This window comes from Chlorocebus sabaeus, chromosome 1 (genome assembly GCF_047675955.1).
Source record: "Chlorocebus sabaeus isolate Y175 chromosome 1, mChlSab1.0.hap1, whole genome shotgun sequence".
In the NCBI taxonomy this organism is placed as follows: Eukaryota; Metazoa; Chordata; class Mammalia; order Primates; family Cercopithecidae; genus Chlorocebus; species Chlorocebus sabaeus.
Window position 1 is genome coordinate 52,514,394 of NC_132904.1, and position 25,682 is coordinate 52,540,075.

General features: G+C 39.3%; 1 protein-coding gene across 1 annotated transcript in view; it reads right to left on the bottom strand.

Annotated features, from left to right (window-relative positions):
* The window catches only part of MICAL2 (microtubule associated monooxygenase, calponin and LIM domain containing 2), a 243,298-nt gene that overhangs the window by 19,008 nt on the left and 198,608 nt on the right, over positions 1-25,682 (bottom strand). The window contains exons 32-34 of the mRNA XM_073018242.1: positions 17,527-17,642; positions 13,270-13,362; positions 10,073-10,166 (exon numbers count right to left, since the gene is read on the bottom strand). Coding sequence (XP_072874343.1) covers positions 10,073-10,166; positions 13,270-13,362; positions 17,527-17,642 — 303 coding nt within the window. The remainder of the gene's footprint in view (positions 1-10,072; positions 10,167-13,269; positions 13,363-17,526; positions 17,643-25,682) is intronic.

Sequence of the window (25,682 nt, forward strand, 5' to 3'; positions counted from 1 at the left end):
GATCTTTGGATGTGGAATCAAGTGCAGGCTTCCAGGAATCTGCCTTCCCAAAGTGTTGGGTTCAGGGTGACTGTGCCCAGTTCAGCCTTGCCTTGCTCTCCGCTCCAACCATGCACCAAGAGGTTCCTCTATGATTTCCATCAGCTCCCTGCCCCCTCCCCATCAGATTCCTTCCTGTGGGTCCTGATGAAGGCAGCATTACCCCTCGCTATAAATGCAATAGAGCAAAGTGAAAGAAGCATGGGCTTTAAAGTCAATCAGACTTTGCTCTGCCACTTACAAACATGTGACTTTGGGCACATAACCTCATATCTCTCTGCCTGAGTTTCCTCCTGTGGAAAATGGGGATGGTGATGATAGTACTACCTTATAAATTGGATTAAATGAGCTGATGCCTATCAAACACTTAGCATTGTGCTCGGCACATAGTAAACACTCAGTAAACTGTACCGTTGTTACTCCTACCTTGCCATTTCTTCCAACATCTAGTTCTATAGTTCAGTATGGATTATTTTCTGTTCACCTTTAGAATTCAGCTAGAGTATAACCCCTGCCTTGATTATACATGGCTAAACTTTATTTTGTAACTTAACGTGAAGTTAACAGAAACTCATAAATAATAATTTTTTTTTTTGGCTTCATGTACATGAAAAGGTCATGTGGCTGTGTGGATCATCTGCACTTCTTGGGAAGACAAGAGCACCTGGTACCTATGCGATGGTTTGCTTATCCACATCTCCATCTGGTCCCATAGCTGCCGGTGCATGGAAAACCCTTTCAGGGGACTCTCATGACCAGTTAGGAACCAGGATGCAGCTGCAATGGTGCAGCCAAAAGGCAAGCAGCCACTGGCTGTGAATAGAATGGCCCAGTTCTCCAGCCCTTTCTTCCTCTCACCCTCTGCCTGGGTCCACTGTCAACTGGCTCTTCAATTATTCCTGTGTCCTCATCACATGATTTTTCCTGTGAGAAATGTAAATATCCCACTTGCTGAGGTGAAATGATCAAAACCCAACACAAAATGACTTTTTATTAATTGAGTAATTTATATTGGCTCACTTTTGCCCAACAGTGCTCTCAAAATTGCAAAGCACACTATGTCACTCCCAACCACCAAGACTGGTAAATCTTAGTTCCCACCTACCCTAGGGTGACTGGCATGTAAAGGTCAACAAATTTTTTCTTTTCTTTTTTTTTTTTTTTTAAGACAGAGTCTTGCTCTGATGCCCAGGCTAGAGTGCAGCGGTGCAATTTTGGCTCACCACAGCATCCACCTCCCAGGTTCAAGTAATTCTTTTCTTCAGCCTCCCGAGTAGCTGGGACTGCAGGCATGCACCACCAAGCTCAGCTAATTTTTATATTTTTAGTAGAGATAGGGTTTCGCCACGTTGGCCAGGCTGGTCTTGAACTCCTGACCTCAGGCGATCCACCTGTCTTGGCTTCCCAAAGTGCTGGGATTAGAGGCATGAGCCACTGCGCCAGGCCAATAACATTTTTTGGAATGGATAGTAGTAGAGAGAAAAAATGATCTATTTGTTCTTTAGACTCATGTCTTTTTTTTGTTTTTTGTTTGTTTTTAACCTTTTTTTTTTTGTAGGTAATGCTGAAGGCTTCTCCGATTATGTATTGGTGTGTGTTTTTTTTTCCAAGTTGGGTCTTGTTTTGCCGTGTGGTTCATAACTATCTATCTCTTTTGATGTGATTTTGCACCTCCTTAGAATCTGTGAGAAGTCCTAATTCAGTGTTCGCTGCAATTTTGTTGATGTACTCTTCATCCTCACTGATGATCTAGGGACCTTCAAGGGGCTTTAGAGAAAGTGGGGCAGGAACTCTCAATAGCAGTGTGCAGGGCCTCTCCCCTGGACTGGCTGGGTTTTGGTCCCTGCCTTTTGTTCTCTGGTCTCTGGTCAGCACTCCACTCTGGAGCTCATGCACAGACCTGTTTCATTCAAGTCTCTACCAACCTTCATACCTGGAGCTCTGGGTATGTCTGCCTCCCACAGGCTCCTTACATAGAATGATGATCATCCAGAAAGCTGTGCTGTGGATCTGGCCTGATTCAGTCTTGACAAGCCCAGGATGCTAGTAGCTAGCTCACAATTCTGTTCTGGGAGTCAGAGCATGCAGCTGAAAAATAAAAATTCTAATCTTCCCCTTTTAAATTACTTTTTTTGTTTTGTTTTAAACTGTATATTTTTTAGAAACAAAATAATTTTTCTTGACTTTGGGCTTTATTGAAATTGTATTACACTGTATGTATTCTTCCACAACTTGCTTGTTTTAAATTCAAAATTATGTTGTAAAAATGCATCCATGTGACTGATTCATTTTCACTGCTGTATATATAATATTCAGTTGTATGACTATACCACAAATTATTCATTTTCCTGTTAATGGATATCTGAGTTGTTCTTACGAGTTCTGCTATTATGAGCATTCTTCTATGTGTCTTTTTGGCCATGAGGGTAAGAATTTCTCTGGGATATGTATCAGGAGTGAAATTCTTAAATTGTAGGTTATGCACATATTCAACTTTACAGCCTAAAGCCAAATTGTTTTCCAAAGTGTTGTGACAATTTATGCTCCCACTAACATTGAATAAGAACACCCCTTGTCCCTCACCCTTGCCAAGTACTTAGTATTATCAGATTTTTAAAGTTCTAATAATTTAATAGTTTTCAATAATTTCTTACTATAGTCTGAATTATTTGTATTTTCCTGTCTTTTTCCTAGGTTTGTTAGACATTTAGTATTCTTCTGTGAAGAGTATATTTATGCCATTTGTCTATATTTATATGGTTGTTTGCCTATTTCTTACTGATTCATAAGAGTGGAAATATTCTAGAATGCTGATGCTTTTTTGGTTATATTTTTTTGCAAACACAGTTGACCGTCTATATCTGAGCCTTCTACATCCTCAGATTTAACCAATTGTGGATTGAAAATATTCTGGAGAAAAAAAAGGATGGTTGTGTCTGTACTGAACATACACAGACTTTTTTTTTCTTGTCATTATTCCCTAAACAATACGGTATAAAAACTATTTACACAACATTTACATTGTATTCAGTATTATAAGTAATCTAGAGAAGATTTCAAGTATGCGACAGGACATGCATAGGTTATATGCAGTGACTACGCTATTTTATGTCAGGGACTTGAGCATCCTCAAATTTTGGTACCTTCAGGGATTCTGGAACAAATCCTCTGTGGATAACAGAGTGTGACTGTATATTTTCCAAATGAGTGGCTTTTCATTTCCTTTCTAGTATCTATTGACTAACACTTGAGGTAAAAAAAATTCTTCTTAACATCTCAAGTTTCAATTTTCACATTAAAGTCCTTAATCTTTATGGAATCGATTTGTTTGTATGGTACAAAACAAGACTCAATTTCGTTTTTTCCTCTATGGAAACCAATTGTCTCAGAATCACTTACTTCCTGTGATCTCTAATGCTACTGCTGGCTTATATCAACTTTTCATATATATGAGATTATGTTTGGGTCCTCTGGTGACTTTCCGCAAAGTATTAAAATTGGCTCCATAAGATAGTACATGTTTTTTGCTAGACTAGGTACCTTATATTTTTGATGCTAATATAAGTGATATCTTTGTTACTTCATTTTCTAGGTGTTTGATGTTGAGATATTAAAATGCAATTAATTTTTCTAGTTTGAGCTTATATCCAGTCACTGTTATTTAGGTCCTTATTATGTTTAATAGTTTACTTGTACATTTTGGGGTTTTTTTCAAATAGACAATCATAGCATCCAGAAATAACAAAATTTTTTTTTCTGTCTTTCCAAACCTTTTGCCTTTCTCTGCCTTGTCTTACCACACTGGCTGGGATCTCCTGCACAATGTTAAATAGAAGACTTAAGAGTAGGCAACATTATTTTATTACCGATTTTTGAAGAAATGCTTCTATTTAACAGTGATGTTTGCTGCATGGTTTTGGACAATATGTTTCAATTAAGAAAGTTCTATTCTGCTCTATCGTTTTATCGTTTTTTTGTTGTTTGTTTTTGTTTTTTGCTAAAAGTTTTCTAGCAAATGGATGTTAAATTGTGTCAAATGATTTTCCTTCTTCTATTGAAAAGACCATAAGATTTTCCTCTTTAATTTTTCAATATGGTAGTTGTAAAATCACCCTTAGATTGCCAGATTTAAAAATTAATGGGATTAAGTGTTCATTATATTCTTTTATCTTTTTGAATCTTTGCTGTATCTGTGGTTGCATCTGCCCTTTCCATTTCTTCTTTATTTCTGTCTTCTGTCTTGTTTTTAAAAAACAACTTAAGAGGGTCAGCTTTAGTCTCTTATTAGTTTGTTCGATATTTGGCTTGCAATGAGGCCATGGACTTCCTACTGAGTGGCCAGTGAAGCTGGAAACGGAGGCGAATACATAGCAAGTGGGCTGTCGGTGTTTGTTGAGTGAGCCAGTCTTCCATAGACTAGGAGTGTTCCTGTACGTCTTTGCTGAGTGAGCCAAACTGCAAGGCCCTACCATCCTCTGAACCTGAGCCATTCCTCTAACTAATCAGGTAGAGAATTCCGAGAAGTGGGTCAGGATACTACCGTGTGACTACTGCACAACTACTTGCTTCCTGGGAAAGGGGAAATGGCTCATTTACTGCTTGCTATAAAAGCTGCTGAGTCCTTTTGCTGGGGCTCCCTAGCTATGGGGCAACTCACTGCATGCACAGGTGCCATCTGGGCTCATCATGTCACACCATGGGACTTGGGGACAGGGCAACTTGGGCTACCGTGCTGATGCTCCTGCTGTTTGCTATGCTGTGAATAATAAACTCTCTTGCTCTGATGTACTGAATTTTGTTGTTTACTTTTTGCCCCTATAACATTGTGGCAAACAACCCAAATTCCTTGCATGCTTAATCATCCACTTTGAAGTCTTATTACTCCTGGCCATTATCTATAAGGTTGGTGTCCTTTTCTGACAATATCCCACTATATTATGTGACAAAATAATATTATCTGTGTTTCTGTGTTCATGGCTACCTGTATTTAGAGAGACTCCTTTAGGATCGCAGAAGATCTCAACCCTTCCCCTGCTCTGCTGATTTATGAATACACAGTAACCAGCCATGTCTAATGATGGATGAAAGGGTACAACCTTTAACCCACTGCCTTCCAGTACCTTTTGAGAACAAATAGTTATGGAAGGAAACCTAAAGAATATCTATTTCCTAAAACCCATTCCCAAATTGTGGCAGAGTGTCAGAGAGGCATGCCTCAAAACCCATAGTCTGCTATCTCTGTTGAACAGCTTTTATTGCATTGCTGTTTTTTTAGGGGGGGGCAGTGGTGGCGGGGGTGTAGGAGTGATAACAATGAGTCCTCATTGAGATCCTTGTTTGGACCAGGCATGCAAAATTCATGTATTACAAATATTTATAGACACCAGCTTAAATCTCTTTTAGGGAGTATAGTTATAAATGAATGTGGATGGATGAACAAATAAATACAATTTGAGAAGTCATTGACCATCCAGCTGTGTTTTATAATAACAGGGATATAAAAGAAAAAAGCAGAAATATTTTTGAATACTTATTTGTATTTCAGGTCCTTTTTTGGGTGCTTTACTAACATTATTTCACTTAATCTTTTCTTCATACCACCCCTGTGAGGTTGGTATTATTCATTCAATTTTACAGACGAGAAAATCTGGCAGAAAAGTAAATAATTGTATAAGGACTACATTGGGATTCAAACTCAGGAAGGTCTGACTCTAATGCCTGTGCTCCGTCCAGGACACCTCACTGTACATTATCCAGGAACTTTTATTCCTCGGATCCTCAGCAGCGGCGAAAACCATGGAGTCTAAGCCCAACGACTTCCCTGGTTCTGGTGAGGCTTTTGCTGGCATTTCTCACAAAATGTGTGCTCCTGCTGCCACCTGCTGGCACCTTGCACATCCTAATTTTCCTTGGTAAACCCCTCAATCTCCAGGTGGTAGAAACCATCTGGCTCCAAAAAAAGGCGAGAAGTTCCATGCAGACAACTAGCTGGTAAATCTTCCCCAAAGCTGGTAAAGTTATAAGGGAATAATTATTCTTATTCGCCTCCCCTGAGGAGAAATCCTTTCTCCTTTGAAGTTACTCAGTTTTCATCAGATTCCAGGTATTGAAGGAAAGCCCAGATTGTGTTATCCAGACCACTTAAATCTGAATGGTGGTCTCTTGCTAGATTGTGGTATTCCATGGCCCTAGTAGGTAACACTGATCATCATATTGACAAGCAACAAGCCAGCAGGTAACAAACAGTGCCTCAACCAACAAGCGTCTAAGTGGCTGCAGAGCTGGGGTTGGCCTCTTTCCAGAAGATGGTAGGGCCCCCAGGAATCAGGTTACTGCATATCCTGGTCCTTCACCTGGCCAGCTAGGACCAAGAGGGGACTTTCTTCCCTCTGTCAAAGACATCTCACAGACACACACACACACACACACACACACACTCACTCCACCACGTCCTGCAAAACATAATGATTTTGTCATCTGGGGTGGATTGTTAGATTTTTGTTTTCTTTTGTTTCCCTTTCCTTGCCAAAATAGGGAAAAACCCTTCCCGGGGGCGGGAGAGCTTATTTCTGACTGCTGGGAAAAAAGAAAGCAGGAATTGTTGTCACGACAATGAGGAGCTCATCAAAGCCTCATTTTGCTCATCAGCCATCATTGCCCTCCATCCCGCACCCCCACATGTTCCTCTAATTCAATGCCCGCCTAATGAATAACTCCCAGAACAAAAGCCCCTTTCAGGCGGCCTACATAATTATCAGAGGAGCCTTGCGTAACTGTCGCAGACTACTCATGTTTTCAGGTCTGTCTCTAAATTTGGTTATTCACAACCTTTATAGCTCAATATTATTGCCTAACTGTGATCATTTTCTAATTATCCTAATAATACCTATTAAATAATTCCCATTAAATCACTTGAACCGGAGCAGCACAGGCCAGCTCAAATACAACTTAACCTAATAAGCATTGGTCATTCATTAAGCAACAGGGCAATCTCTTAGAGGGACTGAATAGAATACTAAACCACCAAGGAATATTATTATTGCACAAATGTTATTACAAGTTAGAGTATATTAATTTTGGTGCCTGGTTTGCAAAACTTCTATTTGGTTTTGAGGCCACTCTCCGTGACTTGACTCCTTTAGTCTCCAGCCCCTTGTTGATCTGCATCTATCACCCACACAAGGACAATCAAGGGAAAAAGGCCCATAAACTTAACAGGGGAATTAAATTACCAAGGATATAAAGGGAATGAATGGAATCCATCTTCTGGCTGGCTTGGCACACCTCTGAAACATCACAAGCTGGCCAGATTTCTTTTGCTATAACTCAAAATAGCACCCTCTTTTCTTTTCTTTTCTTTTCTTTTCTTTTTTTTTTTTTTCATATTTGGGGATGAGGAAGATTTTCAGAAGATGCTTTACAATTTTGGTTTCTCTCATTTAAATTTCAAGCAGTAAAAATTAGACAAATTCTTTAAAAGAAGATGTGTGTGGATACTTAGTAATATTTTGTAAAATGATGCAAGTAGTGTTTACTGAATGCCTACAACGTAGTCAATACTCTGGCAGAGACTTTGCCTATCAACACCCCTAATTCTCAAAATGACCTGGTAATATGGGGATTAGTATCTTCATTTTCAGATAAGAAATCTAGGGCCAGAGAGGTTAAGTGATTTTCCCAGGACTATTCAGCCTAAGTGGAGTGGAACAGAATTTGAACACAGGACTTCTTGGCACCCACAGCTCCCCACTTTCCACCATGCCACTTCTTGGCGTATGTTGCTGGCGGCAAACTGAAGCATACTCTGGCTTTTCTGGTTTTTCCTTTTCCTTTCTAATACTCTCACTGAGATCAGCAGATTCTCAAAGACAAGAACCAGAGCCTTCTGGACTGGGAATATGACCAACCACCAAACAAGGGCAGTTCATTCTACTGAAAGCCCCACAGCAGCTGTAGAGATGGACAGTGACTCTCAGTCCAGGCAGCAAGAAACTCTTTATATTTGTAATAAGCCTACTTCTTCTTTTTTTTTTTTTTTTTTCCGGAGACGGAGTCTCGCTCTGTTGCCTGGGCTGGAGTGCACTGGTGTGATCTCAGCTCACTGCAAGCTCTGCCTCCCGGGTTCACGCCATTCTCCTGCCTCAGCCTCCTGAGTAGCTGGGACTACAGGCGCCCGCCACCATGCCCAGCTAATTTTTTGTATTTTTAGTAGAGACGGGGTTTCACCATGTTAGCCAGGATGGTCTCGATCTCCTGACCTCGTGATCCGCCCGTCTCGGCCTCCCAAAGTGCTGGAATTACAGGCATCAACCACCGTGCCCAGCCTGTAATAAGCCTACTTCTAATGAGCAAATTTGGGTCATCTTTGCAAGGAAATCCAGTGCATTTTAGTGAAAAAGCAAACAGGTATTGGTTAATCATCTGCTTCAGGCCAGACATTGGTCTATGAATATTACATAAATTATTTTAGCTAATCCTCACCACAAATACAAGTAACTATTATTATCACTCCCAATTTACCAACAAGAAAACTGAGGCACAGAAGAGGTAAAGTCTGACTCTAGCATTTCCCTGAAATCTAGTCCTAAATTAACCATGCAGTTAATGAAACCGAAACCCCAGGATCCCTCACTTGGATGGGTCTTTGCAAGGTTCTGGAAGCAGCCCTCACAATTTTACACACGTGACTTTGCACGAACTCCAGGCCTCAGGAAATGTGGGTCTGCACCTGCTAGTGTCATCGCTGTGACATAACTGGACTTTTAAAGAATTGAAATCCTAATGTTTCACTTGTTAAGTAACAAGTAACCTGTTATTTATATTATTGCACATTATTTCAGTGCTTGGTTTTTCACCTTTTATATCCCAAATGCTGAAGGCTGAAGACATCACATTATAAAATTAAAGAGACAATACCCCCAACAAACTCTTAGGGGCCCCCAATTCATGAGCCACACACTTACTGGAAGATTTCTGAAAATGTAGATTTAAGCCATTCCTTACCTGAAAACCCATTCACTGGCTCATTTGTGAATATATTTCATGTCTTTTCACATTTGACCTCTGCAGGCGCTGTTCCCTCTGCCAGAACAATCTCCTCTTCACTGGTTAACTCTTGTTCCTTCTCAGGTTCTCATCGTATAGCTCACCCCTTCCCAGAAGCCTTGCCCGCTGGCTCCCCTTGCCCCAAGATCACTTAGGCACTTCTTGCTTCTGTTCACATTGCACCTAATTCTTGTTCCTATCATAGCATTCGTCATACTGTATTGTAGCTTACCTCTTTGCCTATGTGTGTCTCTCAATGGACTATAAACTTCTCAAGGTAGGAACTGCTTCATACTCATTGTTACAGACCCAGTGTTTTAATGTCTAATGTATAGTAGGTCTTCACCAGATGAGTTCTGTTTGAATCTAAGAATCTGAAGCTATTACTGGAATAGTTACCACTTATTGCTTTACCTTGGGCCAGGCAATGTGTTAACTTAAGTATCATATATAATTTCTTCTTTAATCCTTATATCAGTTCTATAAAGGAGAAAACCACTATTATCCCCATTTTAGATGAGAAAATGAAAAAGTATAAAGGTTTATAACGTGACTGGCCCAAGGTCATACAGGTAGCAAAGGAAAAACCAGGACATTGACTCACTCTGGGTTTTGAATTACTACCAACACTGCTCCAATACCCATATATTTCTCCTGAATTTATTTTAATCCCTGAATTACAAAGAACATTCGTGTTAGCCAGTGGAGAGGTAGGGCTCAACAGAAGCACAGTTACAAGGTCCACGGGCTGACCAAAGCTCCTGGGAATTTCAAATTGGGCCACTAATTTGATTTTTACATTTGATCTTGGCCAAAAGGCCGAGAAGCAATAGTTTGATGTTTAAAGTGTGCAGCAGTTGTGGATTTAGCACCATATGTCCATGCTAACAGCTCCCCAGCAGGTGACAAGGTCTGTTTTCCTCAGATGGTTAGACTAGTACTATTCTCAGACCACGCCCACTGCTCTGGATCTTCTGGGATGCCGTACCTGCTTCTCCTCGCAATGCCTTCTCCAGCCTCACACCCTGGATCTCAGAAGCCCTCTGCAGCTCCTCCACCTCCTCCAGCTGCCTCTGGATGGCCTGCAACACCAGGATCAGATGTCACACAAGGACTTTCCACATAGAGTCCCAAGAGGGGCCGATTCTGTCAATTACTTTCCAACAGAAAGAGTCCCTTTCACTTGTGATGGTCCTGCCTTGAGTAACTAGGCAAGGACCTCTGAATCCCAGACAACTATACCCTGATGTTTCCCTTCCTTAGCATGCAACATAAAGCAAGGAATCTGTGTGTATGTTCAACTGGCCTCTAAGTAGACATTAAAACAGTCTCCTTAGACAAGGCCAATCACAGATGTCCTCCAAGATAGAGGTTGTTGGGTGAGGTGAGCAGTCATCATGGCTCCTGGCCTCCTTGGAGCCAACAGCCCGACTACGGCCATGGCATAATGAATGGAGCTGCAGCCACTGTTCAGAGTAGGGCAGGGGGTCCGGGGGCAAACATGGTACTTGCATAATCTATTTTCCCCAAGAAGAACCAGCCTATACCTCCCAAGGAGTCAGTCTGGAGAAAGAGAACTGGGCCAGCTCTCGGGGTTTTGTGCTCCTGTTTTAGATTGTCCTGCTCCTGTCCTTAGCTACAAATTGTACCTGTTCTTTCATTGCACCATGGGCAGATGCCCAGCGTTCTTTCATTGTGGAAGTGTACTGTGGCTTTGTTACTAGCAGGTTGTTAAGGTGAGACACAAGATGTTTAACTTGTTAGGGATGACATCATCCTCTCCTTAGGTTCATTATAGACACCTGTTAAGGTCTGGGGTCATGACTGTGTTTGCGTTTACATATTTATTTTCCTTACTATTAATCTCCTGTGTATATTACAAAGGAAAGTAGGGAAAAGCCATTTCTATATAAATTTTGTTCATCCCCATCCATTTTCTCTGCTTTCAAATACCATGCTGTCAAAAGGCATATCCCTTGGCAGAACAGACTTTGCACCTGGCAGAACAGGTATATTCAAGGAACTGTCAGTTGTTTGGGCAGGCAGAATGCCTGTGTTCCTTCTCTGTTTTACTTTACTCTGTCTCACTCCCTTCTTCCTTAACCCCACATCTTTCTAAATCTCCCCTGGAATCACAAGTACAGCAGCCGAGACCCCTCCAACCCTGGAAAGAGACCCAAGCAGGGAGGGGTGGGGCCTGTGCAACCACCTGGCTCTTCTTGTCCCAGCTATGAGTGCTTAAGTCCCAACATAATATCTGAAATAGATGGAAAGTCTACTTAAAACAATTTGTAATTTCATGCCCTCTTCCTGTCTCTCCCTTAAAGACAATTACATCTTTATAAATCCATCTCTTGCTGGCATGCTGTAGAATTGCTAAAGAAAGGAAGCACCTAAATGGTTTTATTAATGATCATTGTGCAGTTACAGCTATCTGGTTCTTAGAGACTAAATTGTGTCCCACCCCAAAGACATATGTTTGTCACACCCCCAGTGTGACTATATTTGGAGATAAGGCCTTTAAGGAGATAATCAAGGTGAAATGGAGTCATAGGACTGGGGCCCTAATCCAAGGCAGCTGATGTCCTTACAAGAGGAAAAGACACCAGAGATTTTCTCTGCTCATGTGAACTCACAGAAAGACCATGTGAGGACATGTGAAGAAAGCAGCTGTCTACAAGCCAGGAAGAGAGGCCTTACCAGGTGTCAAACCTGCCAGCACCTTGATCTTGGACTTCTCGGCTCCAGAACGTGAGGAAAATGAGTTTCTATTGTTTAAGCCACCCGGTCCATGGTACTTTGTTATGGCAGCCCAAGCAGATGAATACAGTGGTCATTCTTTAGAAACTAAGCATGAGGCTGGATGTGGTGGCTCACATCAGTAATCTCAGCATTTTGGGAAGCTGAGGTGGGAGGATCACTTGAGCTCAGGGGTTTGAGACCAGCCTGGCCAACATGGTGAAAAACCATCTCTACTAAAAATACAAAAATTAGCTGGGCACTGTGGTAGGCATCTGTAATCCCAGCTACTTGGGAGTATGAGGTGAGAGAATCACTTGAACCCAGGAGGCAGAGGTTGCAGTGAGCTGAGATCACACCACTGCACTCCAGCCTGGGCAACAGAGCAAGACTCTGTCTCAAAAAATAAAACAAAAAACAACTAAGGATGAAAGTCTCAGAGATTCAAAATGGCTGCTATGGGTGCCAGCAGGACTCAAAAGGCCATTGTAATTCCTCTCTTATCATAACTTTCTGTGATGAAAATACAAGGAAGAGGCATTGCCTAGTTTGCCAATCAATATCATAAGACTTGTCTTGTTCTTGGAAGGAAAAGTTGCAGTGTTTCAAGGAAACCTGTTTTATAGGTTGCAAGTGGACAGAAGTGACTTTTCCCCATTCGCTAGGTGAAAGAGGTGGCTCCCAAGCCAGCCACGGGGAAGGGCAAAGGAGGGTGGATTGAATGATATCACTCTGGTCAGAAATAGTGTGTAGCATTATTAGCCAGATAAAGGGATTAAGTGGAGAAAGGGATGTGAGGGTATACTGGATTAACATGAGTGGTCATTCTAAGTCTGTATATCCTAAAATCTAACCCTTGTTCAAGACTAGGCTTGGGTTCCTCAGAGAGATGGAGGATGCTTTGACTTTCTGCTTCATTTTGCCTGTCTGTGATGGAGTTGTGGCTGAGCAACTTGGGCAGAAGTGTTCAAAGTCAGCAATCAGGCCAGGAAATCTGTACTGGAATGCTAGATACTTATGATTTCAACTAATCTTGAAATGGAGACCGCCCTTAATAGCTGCCAGTTTAGTAAAGACACTGTCAGGGAGTTGGTGGAAGGTTTGTGTCCTCACAGAGGACAAAACTAAGGTCACTGCTATGTGGCCGTCAGGGATGACTCCCAAGGCCATGCATTGGCTCTTGTTCCAGCCTCACATGTCTGCAGATGGAGGGGTGGCTGAGAATAGGCTGGATTAACATGGGGGCTCTCCAGGACCCAGAGTCTTACTGAGACTAAGCCAGAGCCTCTTTAAAACAGCCACAAATCTGGTCCCTCAGAGAACAAGACTGACCTTTCTCCAGCCTGCTTTCCCTAATACAATGCAGACTCTCAAACCTCTTTCCCATCCAGAGTCCCAGAATCCTGGACCCAGGCCCACTCACTCATCTCCAGTTTATTTACTGACCTGAGCCTTATAGAGCCTTTTCAATTCTTCTTGCTTAACCATCTGCTTCATTGCTTTTTCTAGCTTCTTTCTTCTTCTAAGTGTCTTCTTCTCCTATGAAAACCAATAGAGAAAAAAATTATGTCAGAGAAAAATGGGGTTGAAATTTACAATGTATCATTATAGGCTTCTGCCCTCTCCAACTAATGATTCCTAGCCACTGCTTACCTTCTAAAATAATGACATCTGGTAGAACTCTATGCAATGATAGAAATAACCTATAGCGGTGCTGTCTAAAATACAGAAACCACTAGCCCCATGTGGCTAGTGGACACTTGAAGTGAGTGTGGATTAGAAATTGAATTTTAAATTTTATTCAATTTTAATGAACTTAAATGTAAATTTAAGTAGCCACATGTTGCTAGTAGGTTCTGGACTGGGAAGCTGCTATGTGTGTATTGGGAGGGAGTCTATGTGTAGGTCTGTAGCTGGGAATTGCTATAATAGAATACTGTCTGGGTTCAGCTGAGAGAAGGAATGATACAAGAATTATACTTTACAGGGGTGCTACAATATGGCCTAGGGATGAGGGGCTTGGGAGAGAGAGACAGGCAGGCAAGCAGACAGATGTACACACACATGCTCTCTTTCACTACATGAAAACCAGTTAACAAGTTTAAATAGTGCTTAGGTTGAGTCTACAGTGGCTAATTAAACCTGGAAATGGAGAAATGTATCATTCCAATGAAAGTGTTTTTTGGCTTGAGGGAAGCATGATATTGCTTCTCTTCCCTACCTCACTTTGTTTATACAATTATAGCATTACTGTCACCAGGTTGTGCGTGTACCTGTGCTTGTTAAAACTTTTTTTAAAAAATTGATGCATATAAAGTAGAAGTCTAGATCTTGATAGTGTCACTTCCAGGTTTTAGACAAAAGAGAAAAGAAAAGTGATGGTGTGGCTAATTCCACATACTGGAAAGTTCAGGAGACACTTCTGACGGGAGAAATAGCAGAGACTAATGGTTGAGCACTGGGACCACAAGACAGGCAAAGCTGGCATCCAATCCCAACTGAGATGTGTGAGCTTCAGAATGTCACACAACATTCTGAACTTCAGTGCCCTCTTTAGAGTAATGAGAAGAATTTAGTGCCTTTGTAGGGATATACTAAGGACTAAATGAAATAACAAGGCTAAGCCTTTTGGAGAATACCTGAAAGAGACATGGGATGAACGCTCAGTAAATGCTAAGAGCACGATTTTTATTATTATTAGCACACCTATATTATTATATTTTAAATTAGCATGATTATCACTTTTTACTAAAATCTATTATGATTTTTGTGTGTAGGAGTATATATTATACATACACACACAGACATTCTGTATCTACAAAATAAATGTTCAAATTGCGCTATTTTTACTCCGTGTGCCTTCTCTGAGCATACACGTCAACTTTCTGTATACTAGGATAAGGATTAGAGCATGCTAGACATTTCTTTTTAATGCTGGAAGAAACAACTATGAAATTTAAAAATTGTTGCAGCTAGCTTGGTGCCTACAGGCTATTTTTCTGGAATTCTCCTTAGGACCTGAAATCCTAAAGATCTTCTTCATCCTTGGAAGAAAATTTTACTCTCAGAACTCAAATTATTCCGTATCATATCATCCTTGTTTACAGCAGATGACTATCAGATTGAATGCCAATCACTCTGAATGGGGATTCCAGACCTTTTGCATGGGGGATTCTTCATGGGGCAGCTAGGATCTTTCTGGAAAGGCTCTAGAGGAGAGGTGGTGGGGATTAATGGTAACTGTCATCCAGAGATTGTCTAACTTAGTCTATATGGAGTCAGTTCATTTATTACCAAGTGCCCCTTGAGCTTCCATTATACTAACCTATGTAATAAATCCTCACATTTACTAAATGCTATATGCCAGACACTGTACTAATTATTTCACACACATCATCCCATTTATTCCTCAAATTGCACTTACTTTACAGATAAGGAAAAAAAACTCAGAGAGGAAATTAACTTATACAAGATGATGCAATTATTAATAGGCAGAGCCAGGAGTTAGGCACAGGTAGCCTGAATCTAGTATCCACATTTCATTAAGTCTATACTGCCTTTCCTTGTGCCACATACCATTTAGACACAACAAGGACCTACTCTAAAGTGGGACTATAGAAAAGAAATGCTAATGCCCCCCCCCAAATAAAGACCACTGAATGCAGTTCCCAGGCGAAAGGTGGGGGGAATTGCCTCAACAGCATCATGTGGTGTTAGTGCTTCCGAGCAGCAAAGCTATCAAACTCTGACTGTTTTATCAAGAGTCAGCAAAACAGAACTTAGAAGAGGAAAGAAAGTCATTTATTGCCTTTTATTAAAAAGTTGCTGATACAGAAAAGAAGGATGCTTCATTAATAAACACTCACACAGTCTTACATATACAAGGCATGGTTCTTATATCCTCACTGATGGTGATGATGAAGAGAGGGAAAGACGTGAAGGGCGATGGAAGAAAAGAAGCAGAAACCTGGCAGAATCAAAGACAAGCTGCTGTGTCTTTTCCTGCCTTAGTCTCTTAGATCTGGATGGTGGTGTGGGAGGAAAGGCAGTGGGGAACAAGGGTCAAGCAAAGGGCAGAGGCTGAGAGGACACATTCTACCTCCAGTTTCCTGTGCAAAGGTTCATTTGAGCTGTCATGGGCTCTGTGCCACCTGACTGGGGACACACCTGTATGGGACAGAAGAGACAAAGAAACCAGAGGACGAAAATCTCCTCTCATTCCTTCAGTGTGAGCCCTCGAGAGGTTGGAAAAAAGAAATCTTCTCGCCAGCTTCCCTTCGTGTAAGAGTGGGCCAGGTCAGAAGCCAGGTGAAGCAGGCATGCTTTACCACCTGGCAAGCTGACGTGATGGCGGGCTCTGGGCCAGCAGGACGACAAGGAGCTATTTTGAGACTGGTCCTAGATACCACAGTCTTGCTATTTCAACATGTTTGGTCCATTCTATTCTTTTATTCTCTGTGAGTGTCAAGATGGCTGGGGCTGGGATCTCTGCCTAATTGGAATATAGAATTAACTCAGGGTCATTCAAGGGGATGAGAGGGGCAGTAAGAAAACCACAGAAATCAACACAACACACACATAATTCATTTGTGTTGAATACTGAATTAATTAGGGACACCATTGTTAGAAATGAGAAATTCACATATCTTTCTCTCTCAACTCTCTGTCTGTCTTCTCCCTCACTCTCTCTTCCTCTCTCCTCCCCTTCCCCCCTACACATCCCAGATCCCTCCTGCCTTGCTTCAAACTGGGCCATGGGGAGTTGGAACCCCAGAGTGACTTGAGATGATGCCAAAGCTCCTAATGCCAGATATGGAAAAGTTGAGGGTAAGTAAATAAATTTGGTTCTCCTCCTCCCTCCCCAGATCCTCACTACTCCAAAAAATAAACACTACCAGAGTGGTGAACTGCTTCTCTTTCTACCCGGGAAGCATTTTGGGTCCAACCACTCAGTAACCCCTGCCCCCACCTGCCCCACCAAGTACTCTACTGTCTCAGTGAAAATGCTCCAGCTTCAGTGGATAAAGAAAATAATGGTGGGCTTTGGTTATGGGACGTCTGTCTCTGTGTATGTGACAGACAGACACATTTATAGACATATACAATGTTTGTGTTTTTTAATCTACAGATATGAGAGTTGTTTAAAGAGTTCTCCAAAAACATTAATGTTCATTGAGAAAAGAAGTCAATCGTCTCCCCAGCTGGCATGGGGCTTGTCCCTTCCACAGCAGGGATCCTTGGAGTATCCATGTCTAGATGAAACTGCATGGTTCATTTCATATTTCTGATTAGAATAAACATAACATTTTCCATGCAGTCTGCCTCTAGTGCTTCTTAAATGAAGCTGTGCTTCCCCCAGGGAAATATGCATCTGCTTGTTGTAATGTTTTCGATGGTTTGCTTGTTGGACCACATATTAAACCCACTTTAAGAGCTGCCGTCACCAAATGGTTTCAAGTAAATATGTCTTTTTCTTTTTTTTTCCTCCAATTTGGTTCTGAGAAAGGCAAACTTCTACAAGCTTTTTTTTTAAAGGAGATAATTCTTTGGGTGTTCAAGGTAAAGAGAGCACCCTGTCAGATGCAATGAAACATGATCCTCTTAACGAAACCACTGCAGCTGGAGCCCACATTGGTTCTGAAATCTGGATGGTAAGCAGTCCCCACCAGCCAAGGCCCTCTTTGGCTGGTCAAGTATTGTTACCTTTGACTGCAAGGAAAGCTGGGGATCAAATTCTTCATCTGCAGAGGAGGAGGAGGTTGAAGAGGCAGAAGAGGAAGCCTCTGTTACCTGTGCTCTGAGGGGAAAGGTCTTGGAGTCTGAAATGGGAACAGAAAAACTCAATGAACTGCTAGCTTCATTTCCTGCTTTATGAACCAAAGCTGCTGCTTCCTCCTCCCCCCTTACTCTCATTCCCTTCCTCCCTGCCCTCCCCTCACTGCACCTGCCGTGAGCATGAGGCAACAGTACCTAAGGGCAACTGAAAATTTGGCCCTCCATGTTAATTACATTTCTGGGTCCCTGCCAAGAGCTTTGCAGCTCTCTTTTCACATTAAAAAAAAAAAAAAAAAAAAAAAGCCAAGGTATTATGCAGAAATCAATTAATTCCTTAAACACCATTTATATGGTGTGTTGCTCAGAATGCATTCAGAGATAAAATCTATTATTAAAATGCATGTCTGAAGTTAGTTGAGTTACCTAAATGCTTGTGTAAGGTTCGTTCTGCAGAGTAATTGAATGCAAAAAAGTTGGAGCCAGCTCTTAAACAAACCGCCCTTCTGCGGCTCACAGCATCTGGCACCCATTTTTACTACATGACATCTGCTCAGTGTAAAAGAGCTGGCGTCAGAATGTCTGGTCATAGAAAAAAAAAAATCCCAAATGTAATCAGAAGCAAAAGGACTCTAAGCCTAAGGTTTTATCACATAGTCTCATGCAACATAAATATTTCATTAATTATGGCCAAACAAATGCCATTTTTATTTTCCCAACTTGCAGATATTATCACATCATCGAAGTGGTGATTCAAATGCCAGGAAAGGCAGTTTCAGATAGGGATGGCTCAACAATACAGGGCCCAAGGGAGAGCTGAAGTCGAGGAGATATGCCAACCTCTGAGCAAGAGGTAAATGGTTAGAGGCAGCAAAGTGCCCAGGTTAACTAGAATCACTCTGTGATGCGGCTGGAGACCATGTGTGATAAGGTGTTCCAGGTGCCACAGGAGGCTTTTATTCTTCTCAGCAAGAACATCTGCCCCTACACATCAACATGATGCAGAGTTGGTGAGTAATAGCTAGATTAACTTACTCTGATCACTGAATATCAGGACCAGCTAGGACTCCACGATAGGAAATTGACTAATCTTTACTTTGCTGTGGCTGCTTATGTCTGAATAGAAATAGGCGTTGGGTCGGAGGAAAGGAGAAGCACCTCCAAGTCAACTAACATTCTCTCCAGCCTGTCTTTTCCTCCCTAAAATTTTCAACAATTCACCCTAGTGAGAGAGGCCAAGTTTGACAAAATAAGGATATTTTAGCCTCCAGGAGCACATTTACATATGTTGTTATTCAAAGCAAAATAATGCAAAACATCTATATAATAATATAATCTCTCTAGGGAGGGAGTTTGCTGTTTTCTAGTTTAATTTGCCAGATGGAAAGCTAAGGTAAAGATAGAACCAGAGAGCAGTATAATAACGGGAGGAAGCATTGCTATTGATGAGCTGAGATTGTTTCCCAATTCTAGCCACTAAATGACCACTGAGTAATTTAGTCACTGAGTGTTCACTTCTTAGCGTATGACCTTGAGGAAATAATTTTACCTCTTTGAGTTTCTCAGGATCACTATTTCTAACTTGCAGAATTGTTGTGGAAGGGTGAAGATAATCAGTGTAAAGTGCCTAGCACAATGCCTGGTATATTAGCAGTGCCAAAGTAAACGTTCTTATTGTTGGCAGCAGCAAGAGCAGCAGGAACCACTTGATCATCATCACTGATCTAACGTAACAATACTGCAACATTAGAAAACTGCCTAGTTATCCTTTTTTTATGGAAGAAATATGAACCTAAAGTTGAAACTTCTTCTAACTTTCAAAAAACAAATATTTCCATTTAAATTTCTTTTTGAAAGTGAGGAGAAAATGCTTCCAAAGATAATGCATTTCTTAAACTTCTGGCAAGAAAGAAGTTACATAGTTGCCACTGAGTCTTTTTCTTGTTACCCTCTCCATCACAGAACCAAACATTCTAGTACTTTTTTGTTTTTCTTTTTTTGAGACGGAGTCTTGCTCTGTCACCCAGGCTGGAGTGTAGTGGCGTGATCTGGGCTCACTGCAACCTCTTCCTCCCAGGTTCAAGTGATTCTCATGCCTCAGCCTCCTGAGCAGCTGGGATTACAGGGGCCCACCAACATGCCCAGCTAATTTTTGTATTTTTAGTAGAGATGGGGTTTCGCCATGTTGGCCAGGCTGGTTTTGAACTCCTGATTTCAGTAATCCACTTGCCTTGGCCTCCCAAAGTGCTGGGATTATAAGTGTTAGCCACCGCACCTGGCCTAGTATACTTTTCATTTGTAAAATCTTAAAGACTTTGCAGCATTGTTCCATTCTGGCTGTGTTAGAATGACTGATTCTGGAATTCATCTCCCAACACAAAGCACTGAAAATTAAGACAAAATACATGAAGCATCTATTTTCAGGCATTGGACAACTATGCAGTGCAGTGCAGAACTGTGATAAAGGCAAGAACAGAAGCAAATGAGGAAAATCCTACAATCACAGTAGCTTTCTGCTTAGAGGGTCTTTCCAGATCACAGTACAGGTAAGAAGAAACTAAATAAAGCATAACAGATTCATTGAGTTGAAAAGACAGATGAGAGTTTGGGCAGGCTGAAACGGTTGGAATATGTGGGGCAGAGTATTGGAGAAGAGGGAGCTATTTAAAGAAGAAATTCACACCTAAGCATAGAAATCCCCTCGAGTCTATTGCTTATAGTAAACTATAGATACATAGAGAGAAACTCTATGAGGTTAGGCAAATAGTTGCTGGGAAGTTGTAGGCTAAACAATCTTGAAAGCTTTTACAGGACTGGGAGATGTTCAAGTTCTTCCTAGCCAGGGTAGAACAAAAATTTGAGGCATTGATAGAGACCACAGAAAAATTACAGGGAATGAATTAGCCCTAGAGTAAAGGTTATTATAGATTCGCCTGAACAAAGCGTAAAAGCAAGCCTTGAAAGGAAAACAAGTCATCTGCAAATTACCCTACTGCCTGCCAAATATTCTTTATTGCCTATTTAATTCCTTAATTAAAGAAAATATAGACATGCTACAATGTAACATTCAAAGTCTGGCAGCTGGTAAACAATTACAAGATATGTAAAACAGCATGACAAATCTGATAATCAAGAGAAAAATTCGTCAATAAAAGCAGACCCAGAAATGACCAATATGATGGAATTAGCAGACGAGAATTTTGAAATAGCTATCGTAAATGTGCTCAAGAACTCCACCAAAAAAACTATTATAATAAATCCATAAAGTTGCAGTATACAAAATTAATATAGGAAAATTAGGAGCATTTCTATACACTAACAACAAACTATCTGAAAAAGAATGAAAAAAATCTCATTTATAATAACTTCAAAAAAAACCCACCTAGGAATAAATTTAACCAAGGAGGTGAAAGACCTATACATTGAAAATCATAAAACATTAATAAAAGAAATTGAAGAAGACACAAAGAAATCAAAAGATATCTCATGTTCATGGATCGAAACAATTACTGTCAACATTTTCACTAAATACATACAGTTGAAGCATTGCAACTAAAACGATATTGTCAGACTGGATTTTAAAAAAGCAAGAACTTGCTATATATTGTCGATAATAAATTCGTTTTAAATATAAAGAGAAATTAAAGTAAAAATTTAAAAAAACTAGAGTGTGATAACTCAAATCAGTAAGAAAGATCATGTGACTGTATCAAAGTAACTTGGGGACCAGGAATATTAACAAAGATAAAGAGGGACATTCTATAATAAAAGGTAAACCTATTAAGAAAATGAAACAATTTTAAATATGTGTGCACTTAATTAAAGAAACAAAATATAGACATGCTTAATTAAATATTAATTAATTACAGAGCTCCAAAATACATGAAGCAAAAATGAACCAAACTGAAAAGAAAAATAGGCAATTCAAAAATTATAGCTAAGGGGTATTAACTCTTTTCTCTTGGAAATTGAAAGAATAAGTACACAAAAGTAAAAGTATGTGACTTGGATACACTATTAAACAACTTAACCTATTTCACATCATAGAACACTTCACCAAACAGCAATAGATGATTTGAAAGGGCACAGGAAACATTTCCTAAGTTAGACTATATCCTGGGCTTTAAAACAATCTTGATAAAGTTCTAAGGAGATTGAAATAATAAAAACCATGTTAGCTGACCACAAGACAATTAAAGTAGAATTAGAAATTAATAACTGAAAGATACTCTAGAATATCCACAAAATATTTGAGAATTAAATAACACACTTCTAAATAACCCATAGGTCAAAAAAAGAAATCACAAATAAAATTAAAACAATGTATTTTTGAGACAGAGTCTCACTCTGTCACCCAGACTACAAAGAAAATTAAGAACAACTTGAACGGAATGAAAACACAACATATTAGAATTTGTAGGATTCAGCTAAAGCGGTGCCCAGAGGCAAATGCATTGCTTTACATTGTTTATACTAGAACAGAAGAAAGGTTTAAAATCAATGATTTAAGCATACTGTAAGAAGCTAACAAACATGAATTAATTTCAAAGAAGTAAAAATAAGACTGACAATTGACTTTGAAGAGAAACAACGGAAGCTACAAACAATGGCATGTATCATCAAATGATGAAAGACAATGCCTACAAGTTGCAGTCTATATTCTAAAGAAATATCCTTTAAAAACAAAGGCAAAAGTGAAATGTTTTCAAACAAAACCTGGCATAATTATCCTCAGCATACTCACACTAAAAGGAATGCCACGGGGAGTTCTCCAAGCAGAAGAAAACCAATCTAAGATGAAAGTATAGTGATGGAGAAAAAGATGAAGAACCAGTAAAATAGAAAATGTGCATGAATCAATGCACATTCAGGACTGTTTCAAACCATAATCATAATGTCTATGGGTTTAAAAGATGTATTGAATTAAAATATATGACAGTAATCACACAAAAGTTGAAAGAAGGTAAATGGAGTTTAAAGTTTTCTAAAGTCTTAGGTTATCCAGAAGGAGATAAGAGAATTAATTTAATATAGATTCATTTTAGTTATCAATTAACATTATAGTCTCTTGGGTAACCACCAAAATAATAATGAACAAAGTATACATAATTACAGGCACTATATACTATGTATTACATAAATAATAAGTAAGAGAGAAGAAATTGAATTTTAAAATTCCAGATTAATTAAAAATAAAGGAAGAAAAGAGAAAAAATGAACAAGTCAGATGAGACAAATGAAAAACAAACAGTAAACTGATAGATTTAAACCCAAATATATCAGTAATTATGTTAACTGTAAGTAGACTAAATATTCACAATAAAAGACAGAGACCATCAAATTGCATTTTCAAAAACCCAAACTATAGGTTGCCTATAAGACAGACACTTTAAATATAATAATACAGTAACATTAAAGTAAAAAGAAGAAAAAAGGGATATCATGTGAAAAACAAACCAAAAGAAAGTTTGTATAGCTATCCCAAAAAAAAAAAAAAAAAAAAAAAAATCAGACCAAGACATTAAGGCCAGAAATATAACAAAAATAAGGGACATTTAATGATTATCAAAGCATCAATTCAAAAGTATACTATAACAATCATAAATGTGTACATACCTAACAGCATAGCCTCAAACTATATAAAGCAAAAACTTACTGAACGAAAAAGAGAAACAGTCAAGCCCCTCAACCATTGTTAGCTATTTTAAACAAAGCTCTCTTAGCAAGTGACAAAAAAACCAGACAAAAGAAAAAATCAGTAAGGATATAGAAGATATGACTTAACACTATTAATAAATTTGACCTAATTGATAAGCAAATATAGAATATCACATCCAATAACTAGAGAATATATATTGATATCTATGTACATATACACACATATATATTACTTGAAGTACATAAGAAATATTTATTAAATTGATGATATGTCAAGCTATAAAGCAAGTATCAACAAATCTCAAAGGACTTAAGTCACACACAGTATGTCTTTGGATAAAAGTGGAATTAAGCTAGAAATCAATACAATAACGTAGACATTGTAGGGTCTCAGAAGCAGCTTTCTCTGACCTTCTCCTGCCCTCCAGGCCTCTCATTCTCTCCCTGCGGCTATCCATAGAAACTAGACTCCCAGAACCCCTTTCCCTCAAAGCCAGACATACAATCTAAAAATATTACTCTAACTTTCCACCCACATTTCTGTGTAAAAACTGGCCATAAAGAAATGATCTGACTTGCCTTGTTTGACTCTAGATCTTAAGACTCCTATTCCAGAGAAGATCCTGCCCCATACCCAAAATGAAGGAATACTGTACGGAGAGGCCAAGAAGGATCTGAAGAGACAGGCCTTGCTGGGTTTCCCCAGTCTATTAGCATAAGATTTTACTCTTTTTGTCCAATTATATTTCTTCATGACTATCCATATTTTGTTGAACCTAAGCATAAAAATGAACAGTTTCCCTCTATCTTTGGGTCTGAATTCTGAAGACTCTCATGTCACATAAAACTATGATCAAATAAATTTGTATGCCTTTTCTCTTGTTAAACTGTCTTTTGTTGGTGATTTTCAGCAACCTTTCAGAGGGTAGGGGGAAGTTTTCTCTTGGACTTGACAAAATTAAGTAATATTTTTCTAAACATCCTATGGATCAAAGAAGAAATATAAATAAATTTAAACCGACTGATGATAAAAGTGTGTCATAACAGAATGACTGGGATGTGGTTAAAGTAGTAATTAGAGAGAAATTTAGAGCCTTACATAAAGCACACATCATGCAAAAAAAAAGAAAAAAAGTTGAGAAATATTCTAAGATCCATTTCAAGAAGCTAGAAAAAGAACCACAATTGAACCTAAAGAACATAAAAGGAAGCAAATAATGAAGATAAGAACAGATTATGAAAGACAATAAAGATAAAGCAGAAATAAAATAGAAAATTAACAAAGTGAAAGTTTGACTCTAAAAATACAAAATTGATTAAGAATTATTAAGAGTAAAATGGGCAGAAACCAAAAATTACCAATATTAGGGATGAAAAGTGCTATGGAGTATTATTAAAGGAAGTTATTATACAAACTACTATATAATAATAAATTTAAAAATGTAGGTTGAATAAATTCATTGAAAAACAAAATTTGCCAAAACACACACAAGAAGAAATAGAAAATTTGATTAGTTCTCTATTAAAGGGACTAAATTTATAATTAAAAACCTTCCACAGAAACAGTTCTAGGTTATATGACTTCATTTGTTTCCAAATGTTTAGTAAAAATGTCACCAATATTAAAATAAAAAGCTCTTCCAGAGAACAGAAAAAGGATACTCTCAAGCTGTGTTATAAGACTAGCATAGGCTTAATACCAAAACCTGATAAAGATATAAAGAAAAATTTGGCCAGGCGTGGTGCCTCAGGCTTGTAATCCCAGCACCTTGGGAGGCCGAGGCAGGTGGATCAGGCTGAGGCAGGTCAGAAGTTTGAGATCAGCCTGGCTAACATGGTGAAATGCTGTCTCTAAGAAAAATACAAAAATTAGCCGGGTGTGGTGGCATGCACCTGTAATCCCAGCTACCCTGAAGGCTAAGGCAGGAGAATCTCTTGAATCCCAGAGGCGGAGGTTGCAGTGAGTCAAGATCGTGCCACTGCACTCCAGCCTGGGCAACAGAGCAATACTCTGTCTCAATAAATAAATAAATAAATAGAAAAATTTAAGCCAACATCATTTATAAACACAGGTGTGAAACTCTGAAAAATAATTAGTAAATTCAACACAGTGATACATAAAAAGGTAGTACATTATGACCAAGCTGGGATTATTTCAGGAACACAATAATGATTTAACATTCAAAAACCTAGATAGTCCTAGCCAGAGCAGTTAGGCAAGAGAAAGAAATAGGTGGCATCCAAACTGGAAAAGAAGGAGTCAAATAATCCTTATTTGCAGATGACATGATTTTATATTTAGAAAAACTGAAAGACTCCACACAAAAACCCTATGAGAACTGATAAACTTAGTAAATTTGCAGGATACAAAATCAATATACAAAAATTAGTAGCATTTCTATACACTAAGAGCAACCAATCAAGATTCT